Genomic DNA, 24,548 nt, shown 5'->3' on the forward strand with positions numbered 1-24,548 from the left:
TCATTTTATAGGTTTCAGACAGGGAGGAAGTCTGGGAGAGGGAGAGATAAAGAGATAACCACAGTTTGTTATTGCATTTATTTATGCATGCATTAGATGATTTTGTGTGAGCCCTGATCAGGGATGGATCCCACAACCTTGGCCCATCAGTATGATGCTGTAAGCAAATGTGGAATCCAGCCAGTGTGGGAGGAGACATATTGAAATCAAAAGGAATGCATAAAGCAAAATAACAGTACACTTTATGGAACATTCATCTTTCAGTGAAGAAAAATGTGAGGCAAATTACATCTATAATAAACATGGAACTGCAGTTGTACAGGGGAATACTTCTAAATCTAACAAAACAAATGAAAAATATGTTGAAGGCTATGCCTTAAAGACTGAATCATTTTGAATGGATAACTGAGTAATTCATTTTCTAAAGAACACACTTTCTAGATACCATTGAATGTCTGGGAAAATTTTAAAGAATGGAGGAAGAGTAGAAAGAAACTAAGATAAACATTGCAGGAAGTAAGGTGCATATTTCCTCCTGATATGTGAGTTTTATTAGTCCTCCTCTTTCACTACTGGAGAGCTCTTGGTGGATTTTTATAAATAAATAAATAAATAAATAAATAAATAAATAAATAAATCTATCTATCGATAGATAGATAGATATATTTCTGAGTTTGGTGACTAATGGAAAGCAGTTCCTAATTCCCACCTCTTATGCATGTGGCAAGGTGAAGGACTCCCGCATATCTGAAGAAGACATTTTCTTGGGAGAGAGATGCTTCGTATCTGACCTTGATTTAAGTCACTGTGATAATTAGGTTTCTTGGTGAAAGCTTTCCCGGTGATCGTGTCATTTTGAAGTAATGCAGTTGATTTGTGTAATCTTTCTTGCCTTTTGATGGGAAAACAATTAAAGTACAGCAAGCCAACACACCATCTTTTCAAAGTCGTGGTAGACAGTGGTTACCAGTAACTTCCAGAAGCAGAGGAGGTGCAAGAAGCCTGCAAAGTGGAAGAGGAGCAGGTGGTGAAGGCAGAGAGCATCCCTCCAGAGGAACACACTTGGGTAAGGTTTTAAAGTATAAAGATGCCACCATAGGAGTGCAAAACTGTAAGTTTGCCCCGATGGACATACCTCAATTTGTATATAAATTTTCCCAAGCAAAATACAATTTATGTTTCATGAGATTGGGAATCCACATAGATGATGAAAATGATTTGCAAGTGCAGTGCTCTCTAATAGTTATGAAAGCAACTGAAATAGGTAGTGTGCACACTATCTTGAAAAACTTGCATTGAAATGACATAAACGTCAAGCTAAGTGCAATCCATTTTACCACTACTTGTAAGTTGACCCTGGATCCTGAGTAATGCACAGCAAAAGACTAAGAAAACTCTCTTTTGCAACATAGGTGTATGTATTTTCTGGGGTTATTGCTCAAGATACTCCCAAAGCAGCCTTGGCTGGTGTCGCTGTGCGGGTTGTTTGCCTGGCCTTGGAACCAAATGGTCAGAGGTTCCATCCCCAGTTGCAGGCATTGCCTGGCCTCTGCCTGGGTTGGAGGCCAGATCCCAGTTGGGGGTCCCGCGAGAAGCAAACACACATGGATGTGTCTCACTGGGTCTCATCCCTTCTCCTTTCTAAAAATAAATAAATGAAATACCTAAAAACAGATATACATGACGTATAGCAAGGGAAGTTTTATTTTGCACTCAGTATGAAAGGAAGGCTCCTTTCATTTTGAAAGAATCCATATATAAGACGAATTCTGTTTTATGTCTCTAACCACTCTTCCCAAATCAGAGAGTTACCTCCTCTACTTGAAATGTAGATGTGAGATTCTTTTTTTTAAAGATTATATTTATGTATCTTCAGAGGGGAAGGGAATGAGAGAGGGAGAGAAATGTCAATGTATGGTTGCTTCTCATGCATCCCCTTCGTGGAACTGACCTGCAACTCAGGCATGTGCCCTGACTGGGAATCGAACCCCAATCCTCTAGTTCGCAGGCCTTTTCTTACTCTTTCTGGGTGTTTTTTTTCCCTCTGTCATCCAGCTCAGTGATCCCATCTTTTGCTTCAGTGATCCAGCTTTTGATTCCTTCTATTGTGTTGTTCAGTTTGGAAGTTGTATTCTTCATTTCCTCTTGGCCCTTGTTGATACTTTCCATTTCCTTTTTCATGTTGATGTAGTTTTTAGTCAGCTCATTTTACTTTCCTTGTGGTTTCTGGTAATTCTCTGTAAACTCATTGAGCTTTTAGATAATGATTGCTTTGAACTCAATATCTGATAGCTGCCTTGCCTCTATTTCATTTAGCATTCTTCCTGAGGCTTCCTCCTTTCCTTTCATTTGGGGATTGTTTCTTTGTCTTCCCACTGTTTGTGAGACTCTTCTTGTTAGCCTCAGCTTCTTAAATTGATTCATTCTGACTCCATGGGTTTCAGGTGTGAATGTCTATGGTAAAATACCCGTGAGATTCAGTGGTGCCATCTCCTTGATCTCCCAAGCTCACTGACCTTGGGCTGTTGTTTATGTTGGTCTTGTACTTGTCTTTAGGTCTCTTTGGGCTCTCTTGCATGGGTCCTTCCCACCAACTGGTTAACTAAAGGTCCCTCTGTCCACCACCTCTTGTATTTTGTTGTGCAGGCGAGGACAGGTTGTTTCGAAGTTGTTTTTCTCCATGTGTACAACACTTCAAGGGTTCTCTCTTGTTCTTGTTCAGTTGTTTGTTCTGGGTAACTTCTCCATTGTTTAGTTGTATTTCCGGATATGTCCTGGATCGAGGTTACTGTGGCTTCCACTCCCTCCTTCACCTTCTCCGATCATTCTCTGTTGCTGGTTCCTTTGTTCTTGGGTTTCCTCTTCCAGCAGGTATCCTGGTGTTTACAGCTTCTACCTACTCTCACATCCTGGAACCTGTACCCCAGTCTTGTTTTCACCAACCTTATGGCTGTACAATTATCAGCAAGGTAGGGGTTGGTGGACTGGCTGGTTTCCTGTTCACATGCAGAAAAACTGAGAGAAACAACTGAGGATTGAGACCGACTGCACAACCCACAGTCCCAGTTTGAGCAGAAAAAGCCTCAAACCTCTGATTGAAAATACCTCTAGGGGTTGAGGCAGAACAATCCTGTGAGGAGTGGGAGAAACTCTCAGTCTCACAGGAGAGTTCCCTGGAAAGGTCCATAGGTTCCTAGAACATACACAGGCACACCCACCTTGAATCAGCATCAGAAAGGTCCACTTAGCTTGTGTGTAGCGGGGAAAGTCTCATTTTTTATATAGCACATATTTTAAGATATCTATGGCATATTTAAAAAAATTGAAAATGGTCAAAACACAGAAAACGAGTAACACAAACATTGCAAAAAGTAATGCTTATATTTTCTTCCAGTAAGTGAGTTGTATTAGTCTTCTTCTGTTACTACTGGAAGATTCTTCAAGGGTCTTTTATAATATACATATATCTCAGTTGGGTGGCTAAGCGAAGACAGTTACCATTGGAATGTCTCATACCTCTGGCAGGATGAAGGACTCAGCCATATGAGGAAGGTATTAGGGGCGAAAATTTTTTTTTTAAATTTCTGATTTGGATTTCAGTCATGGTGCTAAAAAGGTTTGCAAAAACCATTCATCTGTTTATGTCACTTAGAGGTAATGCTAATGCTACCTAAATTCTGTGTAATCTCTTTAGTCTGTAGACAGAAAACCATTAAAGGAAAGCAAGCCAGCAAACAATCTTTTTCAAAGTGGTAGCAGATGGAGTTTGCCACTATTTCAAGAAACAGAGGAGGCACAAGAAGCCTGCAGAGTAGAAGAGGAGCAAGTGGCAGAGCCAGAGAGCATCCCTCAGGTGGAGTACACTTAGGTAATATTTTAAATTACAAGGATGCCACCATAGGAGTTAGTGGAGGAGGAGTATAGCAAAACTATACATTAGTGTGGGTAGAAATATCCCAATTTATATTTAAACCTTTTGGAGCAAAATATAATGTAAGCTTCTTGAGACTGAATATTAACTTTGACAATGAAAAATACTTTACAAGTACTAAAACTTCTAATACTTTTGAGTAAAAGTGACGGAAATAGTTCCTGTGCAAAACATCTCAACCACCTTGCAGTAAAACAATGCAAACTTTGAGCTAATTTAATGCATTTTACCATTGTTAGTTGTTGCCTCTATCCCCTTGAACTGCTTTCTACAGAACTCATGTCTGGTGACCATATATATATCAGAGCCTTCCACTTTGGTTCCTAGAACTTCGTGAGGTAAAAAGTGGTGGTTCATACATAATGATGTATCCAATATCCATCTGTGTATTTATTCTGAAACAAAGCTCACTTTGTCATACAAAATCAGTTCATCTTGAAACAGACCCAACACAATAAAACTCACTCAGAATACACACAATTCTGGGACAGATACCTGACATTTTAGGACTGGCCATGAAATGCTTGTTCTCTGTATGGACATGTGCAAACAACTCTTGGGCTGATTACTTAGTATGTGGCTTTTCCACCTGCACTTGGTGTAAGAAACTTTGTAGTTTGGAATGTACTTAAGGGAAATATGTACAACTTTATACAGTTTCCCATGGGTACCCCTGACCCAGGAAAAGACAAGAAAATGTCTGCTTTGAAAGGTGTGTGCCTGTGTTCTCTGTGGTATGCATTAGGGGGAATGTATTGCTGATCAAGATATTGATGAAGTAGCCCTGGCTGATGTGGCTCAGTGGAGTGTGCACTGAGCTGCAAAGCAAATGGTTGATGGTTCGCATCCCAGTCTCGGGCACAGGCCAGGTTCCGTTTGGGAGCCAAACCAGAGGCAGCCACACATTGGTGTTCCTCTCCCACTCTTCCTCACTCCCTTCCCCTCTCCAAAAGTAAATAAATAAAACCTTAAAAAAAGATATTCATGAAGTATTTGGAGGGAAGTTTTCTGCTTTTTACCCCGTATGAAAAGAAGACACCTTTCCTTTCACAAGAATCCATGTATCTGACAAATTTTGTTTCATGTGCCCAACCAGCCCTCCCATGTCAAAGAGACAGCTTCTCCAATTGACAACTACATGTGTGATTGTTTAGAAAGTGTTTCCTAATGTGGAGCTGCATGGTTTGTCTCACCTCAAGGTAAACAGCATTGCTTTCTCTTGCCTCATGGGCAAGTTGAGAAAAGTTTATCCATCTCTATCCTTCCTCAAAGGTGCAATTCAATTTTTTCTAGTTATGACGTTACTGCGGAAATGGAATATAGACATTTTCCTCATTTGCAAATCTAAAGACTTATGTAATTATTTGATGTGCATCTCTTAGACACTATTATATTGACCAGAGCACAGAGTTTTAATTGATATCAGGATCATTTTGCCAATGAATTTTAAGAACTTCATGTTCCTTTACTTGTAGGTAATGCCTTCTTCTGATGTCTCTTTCTGTGACAATGTTAATATGTTTATACTTCTGATGTTACAGAATTCAAAGCTTTTTGACACCCAGCTACAGAAAGTATCATGTGTTATATTCCCCATATGTTTACAAATGGTTTCTCCATTAATTTATGTAGCAATATCAGCACACCCTCTATTCCTCCCAAAACTGTTTCTCTCCCAACCACGCAAATGCTGTTTCCAATGTCCCTGGGCCTTACAAACGTGCTTTCACAATAAGCCTGTCAACTCTCCTGCAGTCACACAAGGAGGCAGTTTAACAGTTTAGACTAATATGAGTGCTTAAGATAATACTACTGTATACTACATATGTCCAAAGCATAAGCAAATCTTGACCACTTAGGAAATGTTCATTCTACTTAACCAAGCCTTGCTGTTGAAACACAGATGATAGTGGCTATAATCTTAATCTGAACATAATTACTTCCAGAGGACCCGGTCCACTTCAAAGGGGTCCATGTTCACAAAGTGGGGACCCTCTTTCTAGAAAAGGTCTGACTCTCCTGCTTCAAGGTGAATCAGTCCAGGGATGGAAAGATAAGGTAAATGGCATATAAGGCAGAAGTGTCAGTTTCTTATGGATTAAAATTAGATATTTTAAAATTAAGCGATGCCAGTACATTAAAAAAGCCCAGGGGAAACTGCATGGGCACAGTTATTGGTACTCTCCACATCAATGGAGTCACTGCTGGGAAATGATTCATCAGCTTAAAATTACAAAAGCAGTAGGTACAGCAGGTAACACCACAGGTGAGGAAATACTCCTGTTGAAGTTCATGTTCAATGCAGAAGTCCTCCTCACTTGTAGTATTCCTGCTAACTTTCTGTGATTGGTAGGTTCCCTTTTTGTCAGTTTGAAGAGCAACTTTGGCATAAAATCTCTGATGTCCCATGAGTGAGAGTTTCGATCCCAAGCATGGTAGATACGGCTTTTGGAAAGCATGGACATATAGATAAATAATGCCTGAAACTTGTCGGGTTTGTTATTGTTCATTTATTTATTTGCATGAAGATGGCTCCTCAGTCTGGTTTTACTTCCTGTTCTTCCACAGACTCCTTGCTAATAGGTCCCAAATATAAAAGTTATTAGAAAGTTCTGTTTTAAGACCACAATAATGATTGTGTGCTAGGCATTGATTTTGGCTTTTTGGAAATAGTAACAAATGATACAAACAGCTAGGAGATGCATTTTGTGCCCCTATGAATCATATCCTTGGAAAGGGAATATGTATAATAAATAATCACGTGTTAACAAAAAGGAAACAAGTGTTCTGTCAGCTAATTGAAGAGTTCCACATATGTTTAGATGGTACTTTAGAATAAAATTGAGGCTCTGGAGGCACGTTGAAGGAGTCAGACTTTATCAGTGAGAAAATGTGGCAGTGCCCTTACAAAAGAACTATATGGCAGATGTAAGTGAAGCCCCAAGAAGGGTGCAGAGATGCCTGGGACCTTAACATAACGTGTTCCTGAATGTGAAATTATTTGACGATAATTCAAGTACTCAGAACATGAATGAAGGTGGGTACAATATTGCTACAGTCTTCAAAAACCCAAGACAAGTGCACATTTCAATTCATGGGTCAGCTACAAAAGTAAATGAAAGCTGGTCCATAAGAACTTAGCACAAGAATTAGCTTGTAAACCTAATATTTTTCTGGGAGGTCCAAGGAGGCCTTCTGCAGTATTGCTGATATGCACGACAAATTGGCATTGCCATCATTACAAAGGCTGAGTGTCCACATTTAATTGATCAGCAGGAGGAAAGAAGCCCTTGGTAGTAAATTTTTAAACATGGGTCGTTAATCTGGTAGGTATAATCTAATATGAATACTAATAGAAGCAGGGACTTCCGGAAGGTATCAGAGGTTATGTACAAATACAAGACAAGAAAACACAGTGTTTCCTAAGACCTACAAATTGTTGAGAGGATGGTATCTAAATAGAAATGTAAGTGGGGAACTAGATTTGGACAACATGTGATTAGAACTTGCCTTAATATTGTAGCCTTTCTGGAGAAACAGGTAGGTTGTAACCATGATGATAATACGACAGCTGTCCAGATACCCATTCAAGCAGGCTGAGCCAAACCCAACAAAGACAATCCAGGGGGCCTTTAGATCCAGGCTGTGAGCACAACCAGGACACTTGGTGTGATGAAAGCCCTCTGCTGAGAGCTGGGCCAAGCTGAAAACATCAGGTCAAAAACATTCAGTCCACAGAGTCAGTGGGGCCCACAGTGCCATGCTCCAGTGTTAAATCCAGGTTTTCAGAATAGGCCATGGTCCTGGGACAGTAGAGTGCTGGGGCCCAGCCTGTTCAGGCCTCAAGGTCTCTGAAGCATGGACAGTGCAGGTGACAAATAAAGAGTCAGAAACCTGATTGGATGCCAGAGAACAGCCAGCCTCTGCCAGTCTGACTAAACTCAAAGAGTTAGATCTAAGCTTTTTTGTTTTTTAATAGAGGTTGTAATATGTCATTAAAGGAACAGGTGCTTGGCACAATCAGGTGATCAGAAAAAATCAGTACAGAGGGAACGAGGAAAAGTACGGGAAATGCCATGGATTCAGTTATGTTAAACAAAGGTTACTGTGACCAGGAGAGTCATCAATCAGACCATTAGAACTAGCTGTATGTACAGAACTGGGCCCTGTTAAGAGGCCCAGGGATGCACCCCCTGCAGCAGAGGCTGATTCGGGGAGAGACAATCCACACTCCTTGCCTTCTCCTGAATGGGTGTGCATCCCTGAGGAGGACGGCCATTCTTTTACTAAGCATGCATCCCTCTTTATTTCATTGGCTGTCCTGGTGCTGCTCCCTGGAGAGCGAGGCAGGGAGAGAATAGAGATTGGGAGAAGGGAGGCAGTCAGAAGAAAGAAATGGGGCAGGGGAGGCGACTGTGCACACACATTCAGAAGCCCTGCGCCCTTTCTTGACCCCTTGCCCCCTCAAGCACTGCTCCCTGCCTAGGTGGAGAACTTAGAGCATCCTTTCAGAGGCTTTTGACACTCGATGGCGGTGTTATTTCCTGTGATTGGGTGAGCTTTGGCCAAAAGGTCCACTGTGCATAGTGAACAGGGATGGCTTGGGACTCAGGTTTCAGGCGATAGAGACAGCCATAGCCATGCCCATAGTGGCCCTTGGCTCCCTAAGCGTTTTTCAGTACCAGCTCTCTCTTCTTAGTCATCTCTCCTTTGCCCGAGTTACTGCTTTTTTGCTTTGCACTGATACACAAAGTGAAGGGCAGAGGGTGCAGGGCTTAGCCTAGGGGCCTCATTTTGGGGGCGCAGGACTGCGAGACCCTAAGTGAGAGCACTGCTGCAGATTTCCTATGACTAAGGGGAAGCCACTGGGGAAGCAGTTGTGGTGTGATCCCTGGTTTCCTTTGCCCTTTTCCCCTCCCGGCTGCGGTTTACTGCGCCTGCGCCTTCCCCTGAGCCTTCCCCTTACCCTGCGCCTGAGCCCGGTGCAGCCATTGGCCTCCCTACTTCCTCTGGGGATTGGTGCCAGCAGCTGACATCCGGGTTCTTGGCTTCCTCACAACCTCAGCCCCTGCATGTGGGCGCCGCTCTTGGCTGGGCTGGAGTGGCGGCCCCTGAGGGTAGTCTCCAGGCCAGACTTCCGTGAACCTGAGGGGAACAAGGTATGGATTCAGAAATTCTCAGGCAGAGTACACCTCCTGCCTGAGCAGATGTAGAGCCGGGTCCACTCTCCCCTGTGCACAGGGAGTGAGTGGCAGTGCACACCTTCATTTTGTCAGGCTGTCTCAGTGTCTTCCCCTCGCAGCAGGCTCTGTGTTTCCATGTAAAGGTGCAAGCGCTCCTGGTTTCTGGAGCAGTGAGCAGTGGCTTTACTGCCCCCTCAGGTCCTTTGCAGGCAAGAGGAGAAGCAGAGGAGCTCCTGTGTGTTGTGCCTGGGTGTGGGCGGGGACTAGACAAAATGCCTGCAGGGCTGCCTGTGCCCAGGAGCACTAGGAAGGGAGTCCCCCAGGGCAGCTTAGAAAGTCATTTTCAGGGAACTCGGGAGCCCTCTTTGCTGAGGACATTGGATTTTCCATGTGGCGTTGAGGGCCTCTGGTAGTGCATTCTTTGGCGACAGAATGCCCGGGTGCCTCCTGCTTGTGTGTTGGCTCGGGGCGGTTCAGCTCTAGGACAGTAGTAATGACTCCAAAGAAGACAGCAATTGCCCTGGCTGGTGTGGTTCAGTGGTTGGGGCCAGGGCTGCAAACCAAAGGGTTGCGGGTTCCATTCTCAGTCAGGGCGCATGCCTGGGTTGAGGGCCAAGTCCCCCAGTGGGGGCCACATGAGAGCCAACCACACACTGATGTTTCTTGCCCTTCATCTATCTCTCTAAAAGCAAGTGAATTTTAAAATAAATATGCCAATTACTTAAGCACTGCAGAGTAAAAATTGCCCTTTTATTTATCAGAGGGCAAAAACTTGATTCACGTAGGAAGAATCTGCAAATTGTAGGAATAGTTCAAAGCCTCAGCTGCTGCTTTCAAACTGTGTCAACATTAGCAGCCCCGGCCTCAACCTACCTCTGCCCAGGCCATGCCATGCTGTTAGTTTCCTGTTTTGAAGACCCTGGGAAGTACAAACTGTCTTTCAGATTCTTTTTTTCCCACTTTCTTTTTTTTTCTTTAATTGTTGTTCAAGTACAGTCTTCTGCCTTTTACTCCAATTCCAACTCCACCACCCCACCCTGCATCCCCCACCTCCCCCCATGCTCCCTCCCACTTCCACCCAGCTTAGTCCTTGTCCACATGTCCTTTATACTTCTTCCTATAAAGCCTTGCCACTTTCCTTGAAATTCCTTCCCCTCTCCCCTCTGGCCAGAGTCCTCCTTTTCTCTACTTCAGTGTCATGGGTTATATTTTGTTGGCTAGATTGTTTTGTTGTTTAGCCTCCTCTCAAAGGTGAGACCTTCACATTTCTTGTCATTGGTAACCAGTGTAATGGCAGTTGACTGGGGGGTATACAAAGTACTTGTGGAAGACTCTTAGGAGATGAACCATTTGAAGGGTGAGTCCAGAGAGGTTGCAGTGCCATTACTCTCTTCACTTTCAAAGATACAAGTTTTAAACAACCCAGCACTTCTTTTTGTACAAGTTCGGTCTAGTGTACTGCAGCTCATAATCACAGCAATATACCAAACCAGCCTCATGTGGAAGGTCTTGCCAGTTGTCTAGAAAATGGCAGCATTTTTTCATCAGGTAGTGCTCATTGTGCTGTGCAGGTTTCAAGTTTTACATAACATTTCTTAAAGTAAGCTTCTAAATAATGTTGACTCAAATAGTTAAAGAGCTGTTTGATAAAATTTGTGTCTTCTTGTAATATATATTCTTTGCTCTGTGTATACCTTTAACCCCTCACAGCACAATGGTGGAGGCAGGTGAGCCTGGCAAGCTGTTCATAGGAGGCCTGAGTGTGGAGACCAATGAAAAGACTCTTGGAGCACTGTTTGGCAAATTTGGACCCCTAACAGAAGGTAACTCTTAGAACCAAGGTGCCTGTGTTTCACTTTAAAGAGATCGTACCTGCTTATGCCATGCACTGGTTCAATAAATACTATTTCGGGGAGCCTGGCACTTACATGAACAATTTCCTCAAGTTCCTCTCTTGTCCTGCAAAAGCATCGGGAGCCATGAGATAATGGTCTTTTTACTGCTGACTTACTCATGGTAAAAAGTTGAAGTAGTAAATGTACTATGCTGGTGGAACATGACTTGGGGAATGTATAGCTTAACTAAAGACTCTGTTCACTGTATGATCTTAGAACAGCAACATGATGTAAAACACTGGCAGTGGTATTATTTTTCCATGAATTTCAGAAGGTTGTTACCAGTTGGTGTCCCTTTTGTCCAGGGAAGTTGATTTGTGAGAAAATCCCAAGAGACCGACTTTGTTGAAAACAGCAAAGGTTAACTCTTATGTCCCATATTAACATCTATATTTACAGTTCTTTTGATAAAGGATCGAGAAACGAACAAGTCCAGAGGATTTGCTTTTATTACTTTTGACAGCTGTGAGGATGGTGCAGATGCTGAAAAACATACCAATGGGAAAGGAAGTGTTTGAATGATGATCTAGTTGTGTACTTCAACTAAGAGTGTAAGGGAGGAAAATTGCTGAAGCAGGAAATTGCAACCCCCTGCACACATTTCTTGTCATTGTCTCTGTTACATGCTTACTGCCTAGCAGGCAGCTTGCCATCAAAGAGCATGTTTTTATAAGAATCTCATGAACTACCTTCACAATACACAGGCCCAGACTTTTGGCCTTTCTGGCTCCTGCACATGTGTTGGTCTTCAGTCCTGGAGCCAGAATCACAGAAAGCCAGTATGACGGGAAGGCAGCATGCCCCACACTGGGCCCCCAGGGTCCTCATGGAAGTGTTCAGTGCTGCTCTTGACAAAGAGAACTTTGCCAATCTCCTTCTTCTGTTCCACACTCTCTCCTCCTAAAATGCTTGTTTACACTAGGAAGTGCGATGGGCTTGGTGACATGGGTTGCCCGTTCTTGCAAGGGAGATGTGTTTTGAGAAGTGAGTCCCCAGGCTTCCAGGTGTCCAGCCCTTGCACAGACCACTCTCTTTACATCAGCACCTCTGTCTAGTACTGGGTTTGGGAGTGGCTGTATGTGAGTCCACTTTTCCTTCCCACAGCATACTTAGATAGTTTCCTTTCTTTCAATTTGAAAGGGTAAGAATGCCACTGATGTCAACATTAATTTTCCATCACTGTTCTCCTGGTCACAAAAATACTGCCATTTGGTTGGTAGATTGACATAAAGGTTACAATTGGTAACCTGCCACACTAAATGTATTTTGCATTGGCATGGAAACTTTACTAGACTTTTGGCCTTCAAGAGCTTTAAAATGTAAAATTATGCCTCGCTAAGTTTTGATTAGAGCATAAATAAAGATAGTGTTCCTAAGTTCTTTTGCAACCTAGGTATAAAATATTTGTGCTCTTGCATAAAAAAAAAAAGACCAGGGAGAGCAGTAGAGAAAGACGACTTCCCATTATTTTGGGAAGAAATGCTTGAAACATTTTTATTGAAGGACACCCTTTCTATTCTTGTTGGTGCCCAAATCTCAGGGAAAGGTTTGGCATGAAGCAGTGGAGGGCGGGAGTCCTAAGTAGCTGAACCTCCTGCCCAGATCATTGCTCTTTTGTGCTTAACAAAATCGCATGCTGTGAGGAAAGTGATTTTGTAAAATGCACCCATCACAGTGATTTGTGTCACCACTCTGGTCCAGAGTTTATTCTGATCAGACTTTAGTGTAGTAATGAATTCGAGAGTCTCCCTTTTTCCCTTCACAACCCTAAGACCTTGACATTCTCTGTCTTCCTTAGACCCTATAAACTCTTCAGTGATTGTTAAATGTGATTGCCCTATTATTCCAGGGAAAGGCACTCAATTCAAGACGCTTCCTTAGGTAGTTGTCCCCATAGGTTTTCCGACTCTGATAGCGGTTTCTGTTCCTCTCTGAGATAGTTCCAATTCTTCATGCCATTATTTTAAGTCTTACTTGATGGTTTTTGTTAAGAGTCACACTACCAGTGACAGCCTTACCAATAGAAATTGCTACTTCATCAACCGAGGTTGTAAACTTTGTCCAAATTTTGTTTCCTTTGGTATTTACGTGGTTTGCACATGTACTCATTATACCACTCACAACTGCTTGTTGTGAAAGCAGTTTCAGTGCTCTGCAGTAAAATGAACGTGTCTGACCAAACTTCTATTTTTGAAGCAGCTTGCTTTCTGCTACAGACAGTAAGTAGTGAGCCCTTTACATTATCTTCATATTGGAAGGTTTGGTAGCACCTAAAAGTTGGGCATGGCTCCTGATTTTGTGTTGGGTACAGAACTCTGTGGTCTTGTGATGAGTGGTGGAGATGAAACCTGTTTTCCTAGCTACCAGCAGGAGAAATGTAGCTTGTGTACACACTGTCCCTTAACTTCCCTCATTCAACAGCTCTTTTAGTGAGGGTGGGTTGTGTGCAAGGCAGTGATGTGTCAACGGAGACACATTTTGAATGAGTCAGAGTTCGCGGAATAACGTGCACACACATGTTAGGTAGTAACCAAAGGAAGATAGTTTAGTTAGAGGATGTGGGTAGAGTAGGTAGTGTTTGTGTTCATGAAAGCTGGGGGATAGTAGCTGAATCTTGAATCCTGGGATGAAGGCTGTCGTGCAGAATTCTGTGGAGAAAGTCCAGGCTTCAAGAACAAGGAAAGAGGCCTTCAGGTGGTTAGTGGCCCCTTGTGTCTATTTACATTGGTTAATCCCAAGTTTGGCAGAAGGACTAGTGGAATGTATGACTTCACCTTCCTTTAGAAAAGTAATACCAAAATACTAGCCCTGGCTGATTTGGCTCAGAGGATTGAGGGCCGGCAATGGACTAAATGGTCCCTGTCTCTATTCCCAATCAGGGCTTGTGCCTGGATGGTCAGCCTAGTCAAAGTAGGTAGTCATGGGAGGCCAGCACACACCCACGTTTCTCTTTGTCTATTTCCCACCCCAACACTTCACTCTCTCTCTAAAACTAACCTTAATAAATTGTGAAAAGGAATTGCAGACAACCAAAGTGCTATATACGGAGCAGCTGCTATGACCCAAATTTAGTCTTTAGTTAAGAAAAAACCTCTTGAAGTCATGGGGAAATGAAGAAATTAAAGCATACATTCTCCTTGAAAATCCACTAGTCAAGGTCATGGTTTAGGGATTTTTGTCAGTTATTATTTATTTCCCTCTTTCTTTACCTTTTCATTTTATAGGTTTCAGACAGGGAGGAAGTCTGGGATAAGGAAAGATAAAGAGATAACCACAGTTTGTTATTGCATTTGTTTATGCATGCATTAGATGATTCTTGTGTGAGCCCTGATCAGGGACGGATCCCACAAACTTGGCCCATCAGTATGATGCTGTAAGCAAATGTGGAATCCAGCCAGTGTGGGAGGAGACATATTGAAATCAAAAGGAATGCATAAAGCAAAATAACAGTACACTTTATGGAACATTCGTCTTTCAGTGAAGAAAAATGTGAGGCAAATTACATCTATAACAAACACAGAACTGCAATTGTACTGGGGAATACTTGTAAATCTAACAAAACCAATGACAAATATGTTGAAGGCTATGCCTTAAACAGTGAATCATTTTGAATGGATAACTGAGTAATTCATTTTCTAAAGAACACACTTCTTAATACCATTGAATTTCTGGGAAAATTTAAAGAATGGAGGAAGTGCAGAAAGAAAGTAAGATAAACACTGCAGGAAATAATGCCCATATTTCCTCTAGGTATGTGAGTTTTATTAGTCTTCCTCTTTTACTACTGGAGAGCTCTTGGTGCATCTTTAAAAATATATATATTTCTGAGTTGGGTGACTAATGGAAAGCAGTTCCTACTTCCCAAGTCTTTTGAATGTGGCAGGGTGAAATACTCCAGCATATCTGAGGAAGACATTTGCTTGGGAGAGAGATGCTTGGTATCTGACTTTGATTTAAGTCACTGTGATAATTAGGTTTCTGAAAGCTGTCCCTGTGATTGTGTCATTTTAAGGTAATGCCATTGATTTGTGTAATCTTTCTTGCCTTTAGATGGGAAAACACTTAAAGTACAGCAAGCCAACACACCATCTTTTCAAAGTCGTGGTAGACAGTGGTTACCAGTAACTTCCAGAAGCAGAGGAGGTGCAAGAAGCCTGCAAAGTGGAAGAGGAGCAGGTGGTGAAGGCAGAGAGCATCCCTCCAGAGGAACACACTTGGGTAAGGTTTTAAAGTATAAAAGATGCCACCATAGGAGTGCAAAACTATAAGTTTGCCCCGATGGACATACATCAGTTTGTATATAAATTTTCCCAGCAAAATACAATTTATGTTTCATGAGATTGGGAATCCACATAGATGATGAAAATGATTTGCAAGTGCAGTGCTCTCTAATAGTTATGAAAGCAACTGAAATAGGTAGTGTGCACACTATCTTGAAAAACTTGCATTGAAATGACATAAACGTCAAGCTAAGTGCAATCCATTTTACCACTACTTATAAGTTGACCCTGGATCCTGAGTAATGCACAGCAAAAGACTAAGAAAACTCTCTTTTGCAACATAGGTGTATGTATTGTCTGGGGTTATTGATCAAGATACTCCCGAATCAGCCGTGGCTGGTGTGGCTGTGTGGGTTGTGTTCCTGGCCTTGGAACCAAATGGTCAGAGGTTCCATCCCCAGTTGCAGGCATTGCCTGGCCTCTGCCTGGGTTGGAGGCCAGATCCCAGTTGGGGGTCCCGCGAGAAGCAAACACACATGGATGTGTCTCACTGGGTCTCATCCCTTCTCCTTTCTAAAAATAAATAAATGAAATACCTAAAAACAGATATGCATGACGTATAGCAAGGGAAGTTTTATTTTGCACTCAGTATGAAAGGAAGGCTCCTTTCATTTTGAAAGAATCCATATATCAGACGAATTCTGTTTTATGTCTCTAACCACTCTTCCCAAATCAGAGAGTTACCTCCTCTACTTGAAAAGTAGATGTGAGATTCTTTTTTTTAAAGATTATATTTATGTATCTTCAGAGGGGAAGGGAAGGAGAGAGGGAGAAAAATGTTAATGTATGGTTGCTTCTCATGCATCCCCTTAGTGGAACTGACCTGCATATTTTGTACATAAGGATTCCACCTTCCTTTAATCTTTGGTAACATCTCTTATGTGATATCTCTTCCTTTGAGGATTTTGGTGTTTTTGTAACTCTGAGGTTCCCGATTCCAAAGCTTTTTGTAACATTCAGTAACAGGAGCAGCTCTTTGCTACTTATCCCATGTGTTTATAAATGACCTCTCCATGAATTTATATGGACTTCTCAGTACTCCCTTTTTCACCTCAAATCTGTTACTCTCAAACTCCAGTGCGGTGCTGCTTGCATTGATTACCCTGGGCCTCACGAATAGACTTATGTCATTAGTCAGTCAATAATTGTTATGTCACAGAAGGAGACAATTTAAAAGCATAGAGTTATGGGAGAGCTGAAGACTATACCATTGGGTAGAGTATGACTCTAAAATATAGGCAAATCTTGACCACTTGAGAAATGTTGATTTTACCTAACCAAAAGCTTGCTGTTGACACACAGATGAAGGTGGCTATGCTCTTTATCTGAACCCAAGTTCTTCCAGAAGACACGGTCCACATGGAAGGGGTCCACGTTCACGGAGTGGACACCTCCTTCCTCCAAAATCTGCCACTTCTGCTTCAAGACGAAGAAGTCCAGGCATGGGAAGACGAGGTAAATGACATCTAAGGCAAAAAGAGTAGTTTCTCATGGATTAGAAAGGGTTATTTGAAAATTAATGGTTGCCAGTACCAAGAAGCCAAAGGGAAACTGCATGGGCATAGTTACTAATCTCCTGCTTATGGGAGTCCAGGTTGTGAAATGACTCTTCAGCTTGTAGTTAAGAGATGCAGTGGGTACAACAGTTAACACACCACGGCAGGGAAAATGTTCTTATGAAAGTTCGCATTTGTTGAAGAAGCCCTCTTCACCTGTAGTGTTCCTGCTCACTTTCGGTGATTGGTAGTCTTGTTTCCCAGACATTTTGAAGATTAACTTTTGCATGAAATCTCTGACATCCTGTGAGTGAGGGCTCCAGTGAATAGCACGATAGGATATGGCTTTTGAACAGCCTGGCCATGAAGGCAAATGACAGCTGACTTTTGCCAATATGGAGGTATAATTGGAGAAGCTGTGCTTTCTCACACAAGCATGTTTTGAGACAACAAAATATTAGCAACAGAAAACACAGCCAGAACACAGAAAACTGAACTTTTCGAAAGTCTGATAACAACGAATTCTTCAGCCTTACCTGTAAGAGGAGAGAAACCAGCAGCTGGCTGAGCTGCTTGCACAGGAAAACTTGATCAGAGGGACTCAGGCTTGCAATTCCAAGTGTGGGTTTGCAAAGGGCGTACGCAGTGAGCGACCCAGTGAGCGACCTGCGGATCCCTGAGAGTGAAGGGCGGCAGGTTGACTGTGCTGGTGCTTTCCTGCGCAGATAGACTGGTGAGGGAGTTGGCAGTGAGACTGAACGAAGCAGGTCCCAGCCACAGGAGGCAGCAGAGACTGCCGCCATTTCCAGGCTCTGACCCCACCCCCACATATAGTTACACAACCTACCTCCCTGAGTGACCCTACCTTGGTGAACACCTAAGGCTTCCTTCCTCACCCAGCAGCAGAAAGAAGGAGAAGGGGACACCATCTTGCCATCTTCCCACTCTGGCCACACAACCACATACAGCATCACAACCCAGGGACCCCACCCTGGAGGCCCACCCCACCCATAAGGCTACCATCCTCATATTTATTGGGTGTGAACAGACCAAAAATGGCTCAAGAAGATCTGAAAGCCCCAGAGCCCATAAATCTAAGTGACGAAGAAATAGAGAAACTTTCAGATGCACAGTTCAAAACACTGGTGATCAGGATGCTCACAGAACTGGTTGATTTTATTCACAAATTAGAGGAATATATGAAGGCGAAACTAATTGAAATGAAGGGCAATGCACAGGAAAGCAGTAGTAATGGAAAGGAAACTGGGACTCAAATCAAAGGAGTGGACCAGAAGGAGGAAAAAATGACCAACCAGAAGAGAATGAAGAAACAAGAATTTAAAAAACTAGAGATTTAGCAACCTACAGGACATCTTTAAACACTCCAACATCCGAATTATCGGGGTACCATAAGGGGGAAAGGAACAGCCATCAGTGGAAAATTATTTGAACAAATAATAAAAGAGAACCTTCCCAAATGGCAAAGGAAAAAGACTTCCAGGAAATTTAGGAAGCTCAGAGAGTCCCAAAGAACTTGGACTGAAGAAGAAACACACCAAGGCACATCATCATTACATTATCCAAGATTAAAATGAAAGAGAGAATCCTAGAAGCAGCAAGAGCTAAGGGGATAGTCACCTACAAAGGAGTTCCCATCAGAATGTCAGCGGATTTCTCAAAAGAAACCTTACAGGCAAGAAGGTGCTGGAAAGAAGTATTCCAAGTCATGAAATCCAAAGACCTACAACCAAGATTGCTCGATCCAGCACAGGTCTAATTTAGAGTGGAAGGACAGATAAAGTGCTTCTCAGATGAGATGAAATCAAGGAGTTCATCATGACCAAGCCCTTATTATATGAAATGTTAAAGGGACTTATCTAAGGAAAAGAAGATAAAAAGTATGAACAGTGAAAGTACAGCAAACTCACAGTTATTAACAACCATATCTAAAACAAAAGCAAGCTAAGAGGACTGCTAGTTCAGGAGCAGAATCATAGAAATGGAAATCTCATGAAGGGTTAGCAACAGGGGAGTTGGAGAAGGGGGGGAAGGTGCAGTATATAAGTAGCATAGACAGATGGTAGGTAGAAAATAGATGGGGGAGGGCAAGAATAGTATGGGAAATACAGAATCCAAAGAACTTGAGTCACATGGTCATAAACTTAAGGGGTGAATAGTAGTGGTGGAGGGGTCCAGGGTCAAGGAGAATTATGGGGGGGATAGATTAACTGTAATGTCATAATACATAAAATAAAAATTTAAAAAAAGGTAAAGGGCAGCTGAAACTTGATGTTTTAGTTACTGTTCAGTTGTTTGAATGCATCATTATGGCCTGTTGTGTCAGAATCTTGTCTGCTGTTCTTCCACAGAAACCTTGCTAATGGTCCCCTAACCTAAAAGTGATTAGAAAGTTCCACTTCCAGATCACAATAATGATTGTGTGCAACTCATTGATCTTGGATGTGTGGGAAATCTAAGAAATGATATAGGTACTGACAAGATGCATTCTCTGCTTCTGGGAATGATCTCTTCAGGAAGGGAATATGTGGGATAAGTAATTACATCTTAGTGAGAAGAAAACACATATTTCATCAGGCAGCTGAAGACAGTCCCTTGTGGGTTTCTAAGGTATTTTAGAATCAGATTGAGGCTCGGAAGGCAGGTGGCAATTTCAGCAGACATTTTCAGTGACAGCGCATGCCAGTGCACTTACCTGAGAAGTAAGTGAAGCCCTAGAATTGTTGCAAAGATCTCTTGAAGGGTAACACAATGCCCCTGAACTTGAAGTTAGTGGAGAGATAATCTGAGTATTCATAACATGAAGGAAACCGAGCATAGTGTTGCTGGAGCTTCAAAAACCCATGATGGGCACACATGTCAATTCATGGATCAGGCAGTAAACAAAGTAAGTGACAGGCCAGTCTATAACAATTAAGAATAAGAATTAGAACCTAAAGCTAATGCAATTTATGGGAGATAGAAAGCTATTGCTGTTAGGCACTAGAAATTTATATTGCCATCATTGCAAAGGCTCCGGGTACTCATTGAATTGGTCAGCAGTAGGAAAGAGTCATGCCCCTGCTGAGAATTATTGAAATATACTTGGAGAATTGGCATGCATTGTCCAATGATAATAGTAACATGCAGAGGGGTTTCTGGCCATTTTAGAGGTTATGTAGCAGCAGGAGACAAGCAAATGTGCTGTGTCCTAACATCTAAAAATAGTTGAGAGTGTGGGATCTGAGTTGACATGTCTGAATTAGATGGGAAATAGATTTTCAAAACAGGTGATCAGAACCCAACTTAATATTGTGTGGCCTTTGAGGAGCAATGGAAAAGTTGTAAGGAAGACAGCAATAACACAAGATTTCAGTGTAGAAGGGAATTATACTTCATCAAGGGGAGTCCTATCAAGCAGAAAGGGCAAAGGGAAAAATAAGAGGCTTTTTAGTAACCTAGGCAAGTGATTGATGGGTACTCAATGAATATAGAGAAGGAAATCTGGTGTGGAAAGGGTTATGGAAAGTATGTGTACTTTGTTCAGGTTTCTGGGAGGCTCTATGTTCAGGTGGTACTTTAAATGTTATGCAGAATGTAGTGTATCTGAACGACATTAGAAGACAACACATCCAGAAGGATATTTTAAAGACCAAAAAAGAATAAGCATGAATGGCACCATAGAGTAATGTTTTTAAAGAAATGAGTTCATCTAAAGGAACAGGATGGGAACTTTCGTGTTTGTTTGAAACATTACTCTCAGCTTTGGTGTACTCTCCTAACCACATTTGTATCCATGTGTCAGCACCACGTGAGAGAGACAACAAAGGAGATACTCCCTGCAATGAGCCAAGGTATTCGCAGAAAGGTGACTACAGGTTGTCCAGAGACAGTGCCTACCCTACAAATTATAGGTAAGGGAGAAACTAAATATACACAGTTGCTTTGCAATCGGAATTTCTTGTTTTTGAGGGGCAATTCACCTGTCACATGTTCAAATATTTTGCAAGGGCAAGTAAGTGTCATAGAGTGTACGCAGTGTGTTGTGCCACCACTACCGTGCTGGTGCCCTGTTAACAGTGATTTGCTTCAGTGCCAGAGGAGATGCTGTGCCCTTACACACTCATACCACTTTCTCCCTTACCACACTTTCTTTCAGACACCAGTTTCTCTCCTGCCTCTGTTGATATACCTATTCTCAATATGTGCTGCTCTTGGGACCACACAATACATGTCCTTTTGTACCTGACATGTTTCCATTAGCAGAAAAGTATGCATGTGTCCTGAATCTGTAGAGCCCACCTTTCAGGGCTGAATAAATATTTCAGGGCTGAATGAATGAGTTCTGCCCCAGTACTGCTGTGTGCATTCGCGTACAGGTATTTGAGGACATGTATCCAGTTGTTTCTGGGTGGGTAGTTTGGAGTGGAATTTCTGGGTCATGTTGTAAGAATGAGTAGTAGATGTGGTTGTTTATGGAATCTGCAGTGTTTCTCAGAGCAGCTGCACCATTTCAACCTTTGTGTTTCAATGCACAGGATTCCAGTTCATCTAGATCCTCACCAAGCCTAGATATTTTCCTTTTCAAACACTGTAGCCGACTTTGTAGTAAATACAAGGACAGTGTTACCTCATCTTTGTGTAGGTTTGCATTTTCCTAATGACAGGTTACCTTGAGCACTGTCTCACATGCTTGTGACTGGTTGTATATCTCCACCCGAGAAATGTCTATTAAAGTCTTTGGTCATTTAAATGTTGTTGTTTACTTGTATCTAGAGGTTCTATATATTGCAGCTCTGCAAAGGTGCATTTGTAAAGGTTACTGCCTTGTGTACTTCAGTTATTCGCCCAGAGGTTATCCGAGTTTCCCAGACACCAGGCATGACCGGGACTATGGGTATAAGGGCTGCTGGGATGAGCGTTTCCATGGGAGATACAGGTATTCTAAATATTTCCCTTTTTTATCAAAGAGCTGATTGCAACTCTTAGCCTGGAAACAGTTAACAGTGTTTTGTTTTATTTTAGCAGTCGACATGGCTATGGTGGGGATCCTGACAAAGCCACTTCTGACTGTGGAAATGGAGGCTCTTACAGAAATTCATTTAAGCGTGATGGTAAGAGTGCAGTTATGGATTGTAAACCTTACAATTAGATTCAGTAAGCCAAAAGGTTATGTACTTGATTTTTGACACAGATCCAAGCTGAGACAGCTACCTGTAGTATGATCTTTTCATTCCTCTGAAGGTCTTTGCATGATTTTCCCAGTAGCTCATGTAAAAGCACACATTGGTTTGCAGAGTAAGGGGGCAGTCTCCTTTCTTTGCCTTACTAAGTGTTTCTTGTATATTCAGATATTGTTGACACTATGTCACAGGCCTCCAGTTTCCCTCCCCTTAGGCCACCTCCACCCAGCCCCTGTGCCGGGACCCCAAGCCCTTCACCACATTTAGGCCTGTTTCCATGGGCTCTGCATATGTGTGTTTTGCCTGATCTGTATTTTAACATTTCCTCAAAGCAAGGAGTATTTTACTGAACAAAGGGCAGGAGCAAAATGACATTCAGAGTGTCAGCCCAAGGTCATAAAGAATGAATGTGTCTGTCTGAACAGTGGCTTTATATCCTCAGGTTAGGCAGGAGAAGATCACTGTTTAGGTTTTTGTATTAACTGAGTTTCACAACTGCCTTGACCCCTTCAGAATAAGTACTGATGTCTCAGCAGAGGCTGAGTAAAGTGTATGGCTCCCAAGGGTTCATTCAGTGCTTTCCCCGGGTCATGGTTGAATGATACAAAAATTTAAAACATGATTGCCATCTTGTTGTTTGGCCATGGACTTTGCAGGTCGCTGGCATGCAGCACCACCTCCAGGAAGGCCCAGACTGATGTCCACTGGAAGCAGGAGCTACGATGACCACTGTAGCAGCAGGCAGACTGATTGCCAGAGAGGTTGTGAAAATTACTTGAGCAGAGGGCGTGATAGCTGGTGCAGGGGTTGTGGGCATGGGGGCAAATGTGACCCAGGGTTTTCACCTCCTGTGTGGCAGGATGCACCCTTCCATAGGGAATGCTGTAGAAGCTCTAACAAGGGGGCTTTGCCCATGGATTCATGGGGAAGCTGATGTAAAACAGGTCCTTGAACACATGTTGGAAGACAACAGTAGGTCCTGTACCAGGTTTCCTTCCCACAGAGAAAAACCAAGTGCCACTGCTGGGATCCTTGGGTAATATTGCTAAAAGGAAAATGTTGGTTTGGAGAAGACAAAGGAGGTGAATGGGTGACACTTGTTTTGTTCGTGCTAAAGTGATGAAAAGAATGGAATTTAAATGTCCAGTAGCTAGCTTGTTCAAGTTCCCTCAATAAATGTTTGTACACACTGTCTCATTTTGTCTGATTTCACTTCTTATGTATCCTTAATGCAATTACCTGGGAGGGTGGGATTCACCTTTGTCCTAAATGTTCCCTGTTAACATTGCTGCCTACAAAATGAAGTGCTGTGTTTCTTTTTCATCACCCACTGTACCGCTTTCTTGCTGAGAAGCTAAACAAACTATATATTGCTCTTTGAAAGCCGAACCATGTACGAAGCTTGGAGGAAGCCGGTGGCAAGGGCACAAAACCATCTTTTCCTCAAAGACTGTGACTCTTGGAATGTGTTAAATATTATAATGGAATAGTGTAGTGGCCTTAAAAGGCTGATGGGGACAGATACAAATGGTTTAACACATCTACCAAGAAGCATCCATTTTCTTATTGAAGTTAAACTAGCACATGCCTCTGTGGAATAAACAGAAATCACACCAAGTTTCCTACTGAAATCAATAGGATCAAGTTAACTTTGCCAAGAATGTATTCCATGGGAAAGAATTCAAGGACCCCCAGTGTGGAGAACATGCTGCATTTTGCAATCGCTCCTTAACATTTCTTGAAGTGTATTGAAATTGATGTAACTCAGTGGTTTTATCAGAATGCTCTCACAAATAGTGATTTATCTGCAAGGGTGAGAATTGAATTTCTCACTGCTGAGTGCTGGTGATGATCATGAACAGGAGTGGTTTCACAAAATCCATTTCTTGTTGGACACTTGTGGGTATAAAGTTTTATCAAAAACATTCCAACTTCAACTTCCAGAATTTTCTGAACATGTTGTGGCTGTTTAAAAGTAGGGTATTATTTAAGGAAGTATGCTAATGAAATTCCTGGGATTGTGCAAGTCCTGGGACCTCAGATGTAAGAGGACTTGAAAATCTATCATATGCAATTGAAAGGTCAAAGAGTAAACAGCAAAGGTGCAAGAGCAAGGGGACTGCACAGTACGGATGGATAGGTACCAAATCATCATGGGGATCGACAGTGCAGCACAGGGGACAGTCCATGCCATTGTCATAAGTGTGCATGGTTTCAGGTGTGTCCTGGAAATATCAGCGGGCACCCATTGTAAATGTACAATTGTCTGGTCACTGTGCTGCACACCTGAAACTCATTCCAAGTAACCTTCACCAAAAAGTGCTAGGGATACTATGGTAAACAATATTACTGGAGCAAAAACTGAAGCAATGTTCCCAAGTGTGCACCTTACTGAGGAAAGTGCTTTTGGTGAAGAATTTGTGACTTAAAAATACTGACAAAGTCATGAAAGAGGAAGGACTTCTCTCTAGGTGTAGGCATGGGAGGAGATCACCAAGAGAAACAAGTAAATTTAGTTCATCATCCAGCACATTTTTTCTTTGAACAACTTAACTGACAGCCAAATTGTTTGAGATGATAGAC

General features: G+C 42.3%; 1 protein-coding gene across 1 annotated transcript; it reads left to right on the forward strand.

Annotated features, from left to right (window-relative positions):
* The first annotated feature begins 9,000 nt into the window (after positions 1–9,000).
* LOC128628175 (RNA-binding motif protein, X chromosome-like) lies at positions 9,001–23,127 on the forward strand. Its single transcript, XM_053670358.1, has 8 exons — positions 9,001–9,090; positions 10,825–10,937; positions 15,060–15,227; positions 16,592–16,744; positions 20,588–20,696; positions 21,623–21,721; positions 21,808–21,896; positions 22,622–23,127. Exons 2-8 carry the CDS (start codon positions 10,829–10,831, stop codon positions 22,897–22,899), a joined length of 1,005 nt encoding a protein of 334 aa, XP_053526333.1. The 5' UTR covers positions 9,001–9,090; positions 10,825–10,828; the 3' UTR covers positions 22,900–23,127.
* The last annotated feature ends 1,421 nt before the right edge of the window (positions 23,128–24,548 follow it).

Source organism: Artibeus jamaicensis, unplaced genomic scaffold, assembly GCF_021234435.1.
Source record: "Artibeus jamaicensis isolate MK-2021 breed Jamaican fruit bat unplaced genomic scaffold, CSHL_Jam_final contig_563, whole genome shotgun sequence".
NCBI lineage: Eukaryota > Metazoa > Chordata > Mammalia > Chiroptera > Phyllostomidae > Artibeus > Artibeus jamaicensis.

Bases quoted from the DNA above. Each gene is read 5' to 3' on its own strand.
- LOC128628175 (XM_053670358.1), top strand. From the start codon at position 10,829: ATGGTGGAGGCAGGTGAGCCTGGCAAGCTGTTCATAGGAGGCCTGAGT. The intron at 16,745-20,587 runs GTAAATGACATC...TCCATGTGTCAG, and splicing joins TCCAGGCATGGGAAGACGAG to CACCACGTGAGAGAGACAAC. The intron at 21,897-22,621 runs GTAAGAGTGCAG...TGGACTTTGCAG, and splicing joins AAATTCATTTAAGCGTGATG to GTCGCTGGCATGCAGCACCA.